This window comes from Salarias fasciatus, chromosome 23, assembly GCF_902148845.1.
Source record: "Salarias fasciatus chromosome 23, fSalaFa1.1, whole genome shotgun sequence".
Classification (NCBI taxonomy): Eukaryota; Metazoa; Chordata; class Actinopteri; order Blenniiformes; family Blenniidae; genus Salarias; species Salarias fasciatus.
Window position 1 is genome coordinate 32569952 of NC_043766.1, and position 13632 is coordinate 32583583.

The window sequence follows — 13632 nt, forward strand, 5'->3', positions numbered from 1 at the left end:
GCGTGCAACGGGCGCTTGACTCCCGCAGTAAGAACCTATTGAGGGGCAGAGACGCGGGAAAGACCAAATTGTTGCTATATTGGACCATCCACCGGTGCAGCTGGGCTATTTTTAGCTGGGAACTACATCAGCTCTGACTGCAGACACTGTGAGGGGAAATCACCACCAGTGCTGTTTTGCTGCTGTCTTCAGCCGACCGCTGACATTTCACTGAGGCAAATGAAACACGGGAGCGCAGACGGTGCGTGCGTCTCGGATTGAACAGAAGAGCACGAGGAAAGAAGGATGCACACCTCAATATCTGTTTAATTATTTGCCTTCCTTTTTTGGGGGGTGGGGGTGGGGGGGGGGGGGGGGGGGGGTCTGGAGATAAGGGATGCTCTCCTCGTGAATGATGAGGTGTTTTGCTTTATCAACAAGCATGACCCTGCATGTGAGTCCTCCTGGAGCGCAGCATCACCGGTAACCCGGTCTGAAGCGAGGCAGGTGGTCCGAGGAGGGGAGAGAGAGAGAGAGAGAGAGAGAGAGAGAGAGAGAGAGAGAGAGAGAGAGAGAGAGAGAGAGAGGTCCTTACGACACACCAACAGCCGTCAACCTGTGGATAGAGGAGCGCGCACGGTGCTCCTCCGTCCGCCGCCGCCGCCTCCTCCTCCTCCTCCTCCTCCTCCTCCTCTCCACCAGGACGCATGAACCGGGAGAGGGTGCCCGCTCGTTTCCCGACAGGAGGAGAGCAACCGGAAAAGTTGGAGGGCTCGCGCGCCATCCCCGCTTCATGAATGGCCGGACCATGGAGGAGATGCCATTCGAAAGAGTCAAGACCCGGCGGAGGAAGGGTCACTGCCCGGCCGGCGCGCCCCTGGGCGCCATCGCCTGCGAGGACGAGTTCAACAGCCAGGAGCTGGAGGCTCTCTTCCAGAACTACAACCTGAAGCTGGAGCAGACCGCCACCCTCAAGGCGCTGGCGGTGCTCATCGTGGCCGCGTCCTCCCTGTCCCTGGTGGAGCTGCTGTCCAGCCCGCGGCTCACCTTGTCCAAGGGCTCGTACCCGGTGCACTGCGTGGTCTTCCTGTCCCTCTTCATCGTCACCAACGTCAAGTACCTGCAGGTGACGCAGCTGCAGCAGATCGCCAAGCTGGCGCTGCTCTTCAGCTTCACCTTTGCGCTGCTCTGCTGCCCCTTCCCGCTGGCGCTCGGCACGCCGGAACAGGTGGTGGCCGCGGCCCCGAGCAAGGCGTGTGGCAGCTCATGCTGGTCACCCTCGTGGCTTACGTGCTGCTGCCGGTGCGCACGCTGCTGGCGGTGCTGTTCGGCGTCATGCTGGCCGCGTCCCACTTCATTGTCATCGCCACGTCGGTCACGGGGAGGAAGCAGAGGCTGTGGAGACCGGTGAGTGGACCCGTGTTTCTGTCTCTTTACACTCAGCCCACCTGCATGCGGCCACTTGCACTTTCATCCAACAACTTCCAGGAAGACTCTGAGAGACTCCTACCAGTTTCCCCGGAGGAGGAAAAAAAAAGGTTAGAAAAGAAAAATAAAACACCCACAGTGATCGATTTTGGCTCCAGGACACGGTAAAACTGAGAGCGGGCAGACACTTTCACTTTATTTTGCGCAGCGGCTTAATGAAGCAGACGAGGAGCTGTCCAGAGCTGTAGTGCTGAAACTGGATCTCACCGTCTGGTCGCCCCGTCTCATGCGCTCAGTGGGGGGAAAAAAAGTATGCATTTTGAATTATAACATACCCGAAACTACTCCTTAGGCTCTTTGATTGTTCACGAATTTAAAGATAAAATAATCCTTTATTGTCAGGCTGCAGAATAACAATACAAACAATAAATAACATTAGTAAACTGCAACATTAATATAGAAAAAAATACAGTAGCAGTGCTCTTTTTTCATGGTAAAATTGATGATAATTGGGTTTAAAGTTATTAGCAGACTTTATTCATCATCATCATCATTAATCCAAAGTCCATTAATTTCGGTCTCCTGTATGTTAGTTTTTAAGAGTGTGAAATTCCCATTAATGTACAACAGTCTCCACTTGCGAGACCAGTGAGGATCCCGCCGAGTCTGATTCACAGACCATTCCCATCTGATCCTCGTAGCACAGGCTGCATGAAATCACTGACAAAGCTCTTTAGGACGTGCTGAATAAAAAGACCATTCAAAACTTACCTAAAACCTACTTCTATCCTGTTTGATTATTTATCAAGGTGTAGGCTTTCTCCATCCTCATCATCTCAAGTCTTTTTGTCTGTATGTTAGTTTTTAGCTGCCTGACACTGTTCGACAAAGTTTACTTGATTTGCACATTTTAGGATCTGTAGTGTTTCTCCAACACCATCCTCACTAACCAGGGTCCAGCCTCGGGATTGTGTTTCGTCTCCTGTTTGAAGCCTGGAAATGTAAAATGTCTAGTAATATACAACAAGTCTGTGCATAACCAGCAGTGAGACACACGTTTATTCCCCTCTGAACATTGTAAATCAGATTAAATAATCACAAGGGAAGCTCTCACGGTGAAGAATGAGATTTATGTCTTAAAAATGAAGGTTGCTAAGATGAATCATCGTGGAGGAAATCAACGATTAAGCTGTTTAGGATGCATATCGATATTACCGCGTATTGTAATAATGACATTTTTCACTTGGGACTCTTTAAAAATGAAGATTGTTCCAAGAATGTATGTTTAAAAAAATTTTTTTTTTCTTTATCAGACTCTTTTATCTGCACATGTTTAGAGACATTTACAGTTCCACTAACTTATCCTTCATCAATCTATGTGACAAATCGATCTTAAGGACAACCTGAAGTTTACTCATGTTAGTTTTTAGAGGTTGTAGATCAGGGGTCTGTAAACCTGCAGCCACATGTGGCTCTTCAGTGTCTCTATAATGACTCAATGCATAAATGAATAAATGTGGCGTCTAAAATGAATTTATCTTATTTTTATTTGATAATGACTAAAACAACTAAAATGTATTAGAATAGATGAAACAACTATGAATAATGTGTTCTATATTATAGTCTTAAAATATCAGACAGGTTAAATAAGACTTTTTATGATGTAGAAAGAAGCCAAAGGGGCTCTTTTGGTCACAAAGGTTGCAGGCGCCTGTTTTACAGTGTAACATTCGCTTTAGTTGCATCACACATCGTATTTATTCATCAGGTTGTTGGATGCCGAGAAATCTGTGGTTTCTTCAGCTCCCAATTAACACATGAAGGAAATTCTCTGGTTCTTCTTCAAGATGTTACAGCGCCAGTAATCTGCTCCTCTACATCTGTCTGATAGTTTCCAGCAGAGGCGGAACTTTATGATTTATCCTCAAAATTCAGTCTTTTTTCTGACAAGTGAGTTCAGACTTCATGACTTCTACATTATGTCTTCTAGCGTAATGCTGCTTTTCAAAGCTACAACACGATGCGGATAAACCCTCTGATTCAACAACTGTCCAAAAACACTGTCGCACAGCCGACGCTGCTGAAGTGCAGAAGTCTGTCAGTGTTAGTGTTTCCATGGGAAGCTCTCCTCCCTACCTCTTGGTGCACCATATATTGTGTTTAATTGATTTGGGTTAGCACTCTCATCTCACAGCTACAGGGTCCTGGTTCAAACCCTCACTGTGGCTTTTCTGTGTGGAGCTTGCATGTTCTACCCCCGCGTGTGTGTGTGTGGGCTCCAACCCCGCTAAAATATACCATGTGCTGAGGGTACCTGAGAAGGTCCCTCAGTCCCCAATCACCCCCGGTCCTTATAGAAATGAGAATAAGTTCTCAATTAACTCACCTGGTAAAACAAAGGACAATTAAAATTTGAATAAAGAAAGATTTGGGAGAAAAACCAAAACAGTTTGATAATATGTATTGTGCACATCAAACTAGTGTTTGCTAAATTGCAGAAAAAGTAATATCTTCTTCCTTATTGTTGCAAACACAACACATTTGAGCTGCTCAGTGGAGTGTCTCAGGGAAATCGCTCCTGCAACCTGCACCGCCCCCGGCAGGGAAACTGATGTTCAACTAACCGGCCCCATCAGTTTTAACAAGCCTCGTCTCCCTCAAACCATAGTCACTCGAAGAGCTCCGCGCCTTCGACGAGACGCTTTCTGGTCAACTTAACGTCTCCCGAATCCTGTTTCCATCTACAAACCAGGCCATTTTCTGTTCCCGAACATCTTTATGAGAACTCAGGTCTGAAATCCTGTTTTCCCTCTGCGTTCTTGGAAATTTTTTCTGGTTGCTTTCAATCCCGTTCTTAACTCAACTTTCAACCCGACCACAAGCTCGTGAGGACTCCCCGATATTTGCTACCACCGATCCATTATTCTCATGGGAAAAATCCAAATCAGCTTTAAGTGGTGAATTTAGTTTGATTGTTGTTGAGTTTAACTTTCCTCGACAGTTTCATCCTACTTAAATGGTAGAAAAACTGATTTTCTTTGTTAACTTTAAATGTCAGACTGGTGAAATTTGAGAAAAAAACACTTGTTTGGACACATGAGTCAGAGCACCCATGGGCTGAGTTGTGTTTCAGTGACTGGCCTGTGGGGAATTACTCCTTTACAAACAACTCACTCACATATTCACAAATTTAAGTTTTCAATCCACAGAGTTGAAAACTCAGGAAAACCCGAAAAGTCTTCTATATGTAATTCAAATTCATCTTTATGAATTTGCTGGCATAATCTATTTTTTAATTAATATTTGTCTTGAAGGTTTGACAGTTCATTGCCAGATCCTGTTGATCCGTCCATTATTATTATTATTATTATTATTATTATTTTATTATTATTATTATTATATTATTATTTTATTATTCTATAATCTCTTAGGAAGTCTGAAATTGACAAAATTACACGCTATTTCACAACTGAAGAAAATTTATAGCTATGATAAAAGTCTCTCACAGTCCTGTTGTCTCATTCTGATCACCAAAAAAAAAAAATACAATAGCTTGATAATTGTTAATTATGTATGTGTTTCAAAATGGGGTTATAATTAATTCTCAAGTCACCCTCCAGCGAATGATGTATTTTCAATGTGAGCTCAGCCCCATGAGGTCCAGAGCAGGCTCTCCAGAGGTTTCCAGAGTTTTCCAGTTGTGTCTCCACCTCAGAGTCTGGAGGTTTTGATTTCTCTGTGCAGCTTTTGGAAGGTTCAGAGCATTGGAATTTATGTCATAACAATGATAACTTGAGACACTAAGCAGTATTTGACATACAAAAGCTTAAACCCCGAATGATCGCAGAAACATGAGGCTAATTCAGCAAACGTTAGATCTTTTAATTGAATTAAATGTTTGACACTTCCTTCAAATTAATGAAGAATTGATTCTTGAAAGAGTCGACAAAAACACAGGACGACAGAGCTCTGTAGGAATATGCTGACAAGTCATTTTCGGCATCAGTCTCAACAGCAGTGTTCACATGAAAGCTTCCAAGCAGCATCAAAAACAGCAGTGTTGAATAGTTTCCACAGCTCGAACATAGTGGACAGAAACACTCCCTCATTACACATTTTCACAGTATTTTGTGCTATAAAATATAAATAAATGGAACCAGTAATTTGTGGGAGACTGAAGTTTCCATCTGAAAACAGGGAATAGCCCAACATGTTAACATTACATTTTTTTTTAAATTAAAGATTTGTTTTTTGTTGTTGTTAAATTTATATGTGTTTTATTTGTATGATGCTAAACACACCCAGTTATTTCCAAGCACTTTCACAGGAAAAAAACAACAATTTTCACCTGAGCAAACTAATGGAGACAGAGGAAAGTTAAAAAAAAAAATCCTTTTAACTCAAAGAACCTGCAGAACCAGACTCAGAGGAGACTTTCTGTAGAACCAGGACTCATGAAACATGGTGAGTGAGAAAGGAGAGAAGCTCGGTTTAGGTCCAGCAGTCTGAACCTAAAGCAGCTTCACTGAGAAAATGATTTCTTGAACCAGCTCTAGGCTGTAGCTTCATGAAATAGAAAACCTTTAATCCAGGCTCTGCTGAGTCATGTCATGTTTTAGCCTCAGCTGTTCAGCTCCTGTCTATTCTCGCCAGGGTTTGTCTCTCTCGCTAATGTTTTATGTTTTGGCAGGCGTCTTGAACTCAAGCCTCATTCTTGACACCTATTACAGACAGCTTTCAGCTGAGCGCACAACAATTGACATTTTGTCAAATGCTGTTCAAATTATGGCAAAATAATTTACAAAAGTCAAACGTTAAAAAGAAATGTCCTGAAAATCACATGAAACCCGCTCAGGATTGTCATAAGCACATGCTACGTATTTACGATGTCTCAGTCATAATTTGCGATCCCACCACAGTAGTGTCCTCGCTCGCCGGACGCAAAACACGCAAGCAATGAAATGTTAAGGACACTCCCATATGGGCCTTGAGCGGAGCAAAAAAAAAACTTCCTGAAAGTTACCTTTTATATCCATGCGTACTCTTCTGCAGTTTATTTATTTTAAAGCAGAAGTGTGCTTTTTGTTTTTGGGCTGAGACGAACTGCGTTTTGTTTATTACGTGCAGAAAAAAACGTATGAATCATTTTGCGGCGGGAGATTACAGACACACTTCACCTCTGACCTCAGTGAATTTCATGCACGGAATGCCCGCGGAGGTCATCATTGAAATAAAGACCCCGACGGTATCAATAGCTTCGAATAAACCGTGTTGTCCGCCTGCCGTTTAAACCGCATATCGTTTATTCCGTAAGTCACACCTGCGATTCATGCTTTAATCCCCGCTCTGACCTCGATGCTCCCCACTCTGTCCATTCCTATGGATTAATCGACGGCTGCGATGGTCTAATCTGGATAGAGACACACATATGGACACGTGCGCTCCTTCAGACTCACATGCATGCACAGTACGCGGCCACAGGCGCTTTGTTTGGCGTGTCTGTTCATGTCTGTCTGCAGCTGGAGCGCGGAGCCAGTTCGGTTCGCCAGCGTCAACTCGATCAACACCGCATTTGTGAGACTTTTATAGGGCTAATGTAGTGGCAGGATTACTTGTGCCTGTGTGTTTCTCAGTGTGTGCATGTGTGTGTGTGTGTGTGTGTGTGTGTGTGTGTGTAATCAGATTTGTGTCTTTGTGTGTGTGTGTGTGTCAGGATGTTTGCGTGCTTGAAGGAATTTGTGCGTGGAAGCTGAAAACTGGAGCGTGCACAGATTTCAGTGTGTTTGTGTGTAATCAAATTTGAGTGAGGGTTATGTGTTTTGCGTGTGTGTTTTGTGTGTGTGTGTTGTGTGTGTGTGTGTGTGTGTGGTGTGTGTGTGTGTGTGTGTGTGTGTGTGTGTGTGTGTGTGTGTGTACTGAGATGTTTGCCTACAAGGACACTGTAAATCTCTGTTTTCACCTTCACCTCTGAGGAGAATTTTCAGTTTCTTTCTTACGCTTTGTGTTTCTCTCTTTGACCTCAGCGTCGACTGGCAGGCTCAGTTGAACGTAGGGTTTTAAAATCTACTAGTCTGAAGGACTTCAGCAAACAATAATGAAATTATAGTAAATACAGACATAGCTGCCAAAAATGTCTTGATAGTAATGTCTAAAGAAATGAAACATATTTTTACAAACATAATTAAAAGTGGATGCTCATCAGTGAATGAATATGATGACTACGCCGTCCTCAACACTCCTTTCTCATCAGCTAAAACATCAAAGAAATGTTTTATTTCCAAGAAATGCTCCCGTGTTTGTGTATTATCACATCAATGGCTGCAGATATTACATTTTAAAATGACTTTCTTAACGCTACTTCAATAACTGCTACATCACCAGCAGATTTTATCTGAAATTGGCTGAAACGTTTCATTGCACTGGAAACGTTGGTGAGTTATCCATTTTAGGCATTATTACATTTGAAATAGCAAAATTTAGCACTGGCGGTGGTTGATTGCCTGTTGCTACAAGGCTGTACACATAAACACAGAAGTGAGTCTGTCGGTCTAAACTAACGGCAGAAAAAACTCTTCCAGGAGAGCGAAAGTAGCTGGTTAAATACTGGGAGGCTGGCCTGGACGAGGAGGTGGAGACAGACGTGCACAGGTTCTGGTGGGCCACTCATGATTTAAACACTGAAACGCAGCTGACACAGCTTGTGCGTACTACCCTGACTGCTGCGGTTTGGTTCTTGTTTTGTTTTTTATGACTGATTTGATGTTAAGCACTTTGCGCTGTTTTTTTCTGAACATGAAAAGCGCTTTACAAATAAAGTTTGATTTGATTTGATTTGATTTGATTTGATTTGACACACCTCAGGCTGCATATGCTCATACAAGTCTCACTGAACATGCACAGTTTTGACATAAACATACATTTATTTCAATTACCACATAAGTTCAAGGGTCACATAAAGTTCATCGTCTTCATCGATAATGTAATAATTTTTTTCAGAAATAAAGTTTAAGTTCAAGTACATGGTTAATTTAAGTAACATTTAATTATGTTTATTTGAACTTTTATACAAACCCCTTGAGTTTAATCAATAATTGCATATTAAGACAAAGTTTTACACCAAAGTTCTGAAAAAAGCTTAAACTTATTGTAAACCCAACAAAATAGAATCTGGCAACACAGATCATCTGTGTGCGCAGTGTGAGGCACTTAAACTCAGAAATAAAACTCAGCTACAATATTAATGATCTTCAATCGGGGCCTAAATGATATAGTTTATAAATAGAATGAGCTGAAAAATCCAGGATAAACAAAGGAAAGCGTGTTGTCCTTTCAGTTGGTTTTGTTGATGTAATTTAAAAACAGATGTACGCATGCACGCACGCACACACACACACGCACGCACCACACACACACACACACACACACACACACACACACACACACACACCACACACACACACAAACCTCCACTCACAGCCAGCAGTCACCATAGACTTTAATTACAAACACATAAATCTCGATGCAGCGTCTTTTCACAGATATGAATGTGATTAACATAAACCATTTGACACACACACACACACACACACACACACACACACACACACACACACACACACACACACACACACACACACACTCGTCCAGCCGCACCATTGACCCCAGACCTCAACACGCTGGTGCCCTGCACTGCAGTCATCCACCAGCTGCCTGCTTAAAACACACATATGGATCCAGGCGTGTCTCTCTCAGGTCAGCTGGCTGCGCAGCCGATGCAGAAGGTGCCACCCTTGTTTTTTTTGGCGTGCCCGCTCTTGTCTGCGTGCAGCTGGCGGCCCGTGCCATTTGGGTTCATCTGCGTCAACCTGATCAGGGAGTGTCTGCCAGAGATCTCCTCGTGGTGCGTTCACTGAACAGCCTCACAAACGGCGGGCCGGCGGCGCTGCAACGGGCCGCCAGCTGCAGGCATCAAACACACATATGGAGGCGCACATGCTCCTTTCACATCACTTTGCATGTAGGCTTGATGCAGACGGCGCCGTCGCTCTGTTTTGTCGTCGCCGTCGTTTTTTACATGCCTGTTCTTGTCCGTGTGCAGCTGGTGGCCAACGCGGTGCTGTTCACCAGCGTCAACCTGTCGGGGGTGTTTGTGAGGATCCTCACCGAGCGCACCCAGAGGAAAGTCTTTCTCCAGGCCCGCAACTGCATCGAGGAGCGGCTGCGACTGGAGGACGAAAATGAGAAACAGGTGAGGCGTGAACACAAACGATGGAAAGAAACAAGAGAAGATTACAACATGCATCCACACACTGTGAGCTGCATGTTCATGAAAACTTCACAGCCCCCTGGGAGCTCTTTTCCTTTTTTTTAAAAAAAGGTTTCAGGTGCCAATGTATTCTAACAACGTGCCCACAGGCACGCAGTAACTATGACAGCGGCTATTTAAGGAAAGAACAATTACTGTGGCACATGCACCAGCGCCACACATTCCTCCCCCTCTGTGCACACCTACATGGAGAGACTTAACTAAGGCACAATCAGGCAACTTTAACACACAGAAACACTTTGTTATTCGCCGCACACCCCTCACCTGCAATGCTGCAGCAAACCCACCAGTTGTTAAATAGGGAATTAATTATCCCATGTATATAATACGCCTCAATACGCGTCTGCGCTTCGTTATACACGGCGTTTGTGAGCACACATGCACACTTAGCACCTGTGCTTTGTAGATTAGGTGATGATATGCTGTGTTTTCCCCCGCCAGTAACAGGCTCCCATCTGACAGGTAATTACACAAGCAGATTGCTTTCATGGCCTCCCTACTCCAGTAAAGGTCACAGTTTATCTGGGTGAGAGAAACACACACGGACCCCTGATTGGGATCTATCAACAGCCAGCAACCGGGCTGCCTCTGCTGCTGCTGCTGCTGCTGCTGCTGCTGATGTGCCCATGAACAAACGCGTCCAGCGCGAGCATTTCACCCTTCGGGCTGAAGAAAGGGCCTTTTGTTTGCTCGGGGTTTCTGCTTTGAGCCGGATCCACAGGTTGTATTGATTGGTGAACATGTGTAGGTCTCGGTGGTGAATTGACTGGTGAAAAGCCAGAGGCAATCCCTGAGCTTCCTCTTCCTTCACATGGGGCAGGTCGGGGGGGGCAGCATGTGTCACCTCAACCACTGCTTCCAAACTTGAGGTTCGGGGGGGAGGGGCTTCTGAGTTGTTTAAATTGTATTTTCATGTGACAATAAAAATGCATGACTCCCGACAGGTTCGTTCGCCAACATTTTGGCTTCACTGTAATGTTGTCTGATATCAGAGATGGTGAGAGGTCCTGAAAAACAAGGTTGGGAACAAGAACTCGTCAGCAGCATCGCCCACAGGTACACAGGAACGACGAGCGCAGTTTGGAAATGCTTTAAAATTCATGAGAATGACAAAAGTAAAGAGGTGGTTGAAGCTAGTCCATCGCTGCTGCTGAGACACTCTGCAGAGCATCCAGAGCGGGAACGCTGGTCTGGAGTCTGTGTTCCGTCTATTGAGATTACTGATAAGTCTATATCGATCTGTTCTTTACAATAACAATGGCTGTAGAGAGTTGGCTTCAGCCTGTCTCTCATACTTAAATACATTGTAAATATGTCAAATATAGTGTGTGTGTGTGTGTGTGTGTGTGTGTGTGTGTGTCTATATATATATATATATATATATATATATATATATATATATATATATATATATATATATATATATATATATATATATATATTATAATTTTTTTGGAATAATTTTAATAAGCAAGGTGGGACAATTACAACTCAAACCAAACAACTTTACTTCACTTTTTTGCTTGATATACTAGTTAAGATAGAAAAAAAAAAAAAAAAAACATAAGGACGAGCGAAGTCCACGTTTTGACGACCGTTTCACATTAACAAGAACAAAAAAAACGTAAGACCGATTCCAGCATTACGTTCTGCCAAAATATGAAGAGGAGGAGGAAGATTAGTTGGTACGACGCCACAAACTTAATCAGCAGAGACATTCGGAGCAGCAGGGTTACGGTGTGTTTCCACCGGACGCGACGCAAATTTTTGGGGCGACGAGATTACATACAAAGTCACTGTAAAGACGCGATTGTTTCTCAACCTTGAGCGGCGGACGGCGGGCGGCGGACGGCGAGCGATGACATGGCCGGCGGCGAGCGTTTCCAGCGAAAAATCCGTGCGCCCGTTGGCTTGCACTGCCACTCGGCCCCGCCCACCACTCGACGATCGCCGCCCGAAGTCCGCCGTTTCATCGCTCCAAGCTTGCCGCAAGAGTTGAAATAATTGAACTTTTCAAGCGAATTCGCAGGACAGCCTGTCAGCGTGGAGGTCTTCACGGACGTGCTGCCGTAGGGCAGCAGGGCTCCGACCACGCAGAACAGTTGGCGTGATGCCAAGGCAAGCGGCGTGTGGCGAGCGGCGTGCGCAATCTCACTTGTTCACCGCTTCTGGTGGGAACCGGGCGTCAGCATGAAGCAGCGCTGGAACCGGCCGTCCGGGCGCAGCTCCTGCAGAAGACGGTGGAACTCACCGAGCTCAGACCGCCTCAGACCGCAGCATGCAGCCAGAAGCGATGCCGGCGCCTCGCTGCAGCCGGAGCTGACTTCCCCATGTCAAATACAGAGCAGCGACGGTGTCAGGCGAAGCGTCTCAATCTCAATCTTTATTTGTAAAAGCAATTCTCATATTCATAAAAGTGCTGAACAGTAAAAACAGTCATAAAAACCAAAAAGAACAAAACCCGCACCATCGATCAGTATGCGCACGCGCACGCACACACACACTCATACACATACACAGACAGCCGGGTGCACACAGGACTGTGGGACAAACAGAAGAACCCTGTCCACTGCTGCTGTGCAGGAGACGGTGTTGAGGAGGCTGTGATGTTTCTGCAGGATGTTTTTTGTTGCATATTTGTACCAGCGTGACGCGTCACGCGACTGAATTCACACACCAGCGATAAAACTCGTGCGTCTAGCGTGGCACGGTGTCATCTGTCGCGCGAATGCAGTCGCGTTAAACGCGTCTGGTGGAAACACACCGTTAGAACGACATTTCTCTAAACACTTACGCAGACGATGCTGAAGCCTCTGTGCTTTGAGAACAGTGCTCTTTCTCTTGCCTCTAACCTACATTCACTCATATCGGCCTCTTCTACCGACACTCGCTGAGGAAAGACAGTCACATCTACCAGCCTGAAGATGTGATGAAACAAAATGTTTTGTTTTTTTTAGACAGTGCTGGTTTTCTGTAATAGTAAATCATGTTCAAAAGCGTTAAACGTCCAGGATGCTGTTGTACTGCTGCAGCCGGAGCCCTGTACGGCTGGCGATGGAGTTGAATTCCCCAAAAAGCTAATTGCACGGTGCCAGATGAAAGGATGATCCAATCAAAACGGGATCAATCCTGCAGAAATCCGCTGATATAAAATATGTAAAAGCAGCTCATCATGAGTCAATGAGCTCACTTCGCCTGCAACAAAGTGTAAAATAAAAAAAAAAGTGTAGGTGCGCAGATTGAGAACTTGCTAACGATGTGCGATGGCTGACTATAAAAGTGACCTGTTCCCTCTGATTACCAGTTTAACACTGTGATCTTAGAACATGTCGTCAACAGCAGTGCTGAAAACACACTTCTGAGAATTTTCTGTTGGAATGGTCATACATGTACTGATAAATCTCACACACATACACACAAATCTGATGGCCATGTCCAAACGCAGTCATTCTGGGTGTGTGTCTGTGTGTGTGTGGGTCATCAATAATCCAGTGGGACCACAGCCACTCTGAAACGGAGCGCAGGGTGAATTAAACCTGGGACAGATGAGGGGAAATTAAAATCATTAATGTGTGATTATAACACATTCAGGATTCAGAGGTGGAAAACATTCATAAAGCTGCGTAATTTAATACATTTATTCAGACCAACACATGTTCTGGCTTTAGTCGCCGTGATCTGCACACCTTAAACACACACACACACACACACACACACACACACACACACACACACACACACACACACACACACACACACACACACACACACACACACACATACACACACACACACACACACACACACATTTTCACACACTCGGGCTCAATCAGTAAGTGTGAAAGCTGCTCTCCATCCAGCATTGTGTATGTGTGTGTGTGTGTCTGTGTGTGTCTGTG

General features: G+C 44.7%; 1 protein-coding gene across 1 annotated transcript in view; it reads left to right on the forward strand.

The window, feature by feature from the left end:
* The first annotated feature begins 727 nt into the window (after window positions 1–727).
* The window catches only part of adcy1a (adenylate cyclase 1a), a 74673-nt gene continuing 61768 nt past the window's right edge, over window positions 728–13632 (forward strand). Inside the window, 3 exon segments of the mRNA XM_030082461.1 lie at window positions 728–1220; window positions 1223–1386; window positions 9506–9655. Coding sequence (XP_029938321.1) covers window positions 773–1220; window positions 1223–1386; window positions 9506–9655 — 762 coding nt within the window. The 5' untranslated portion in view covers window positions 728–772.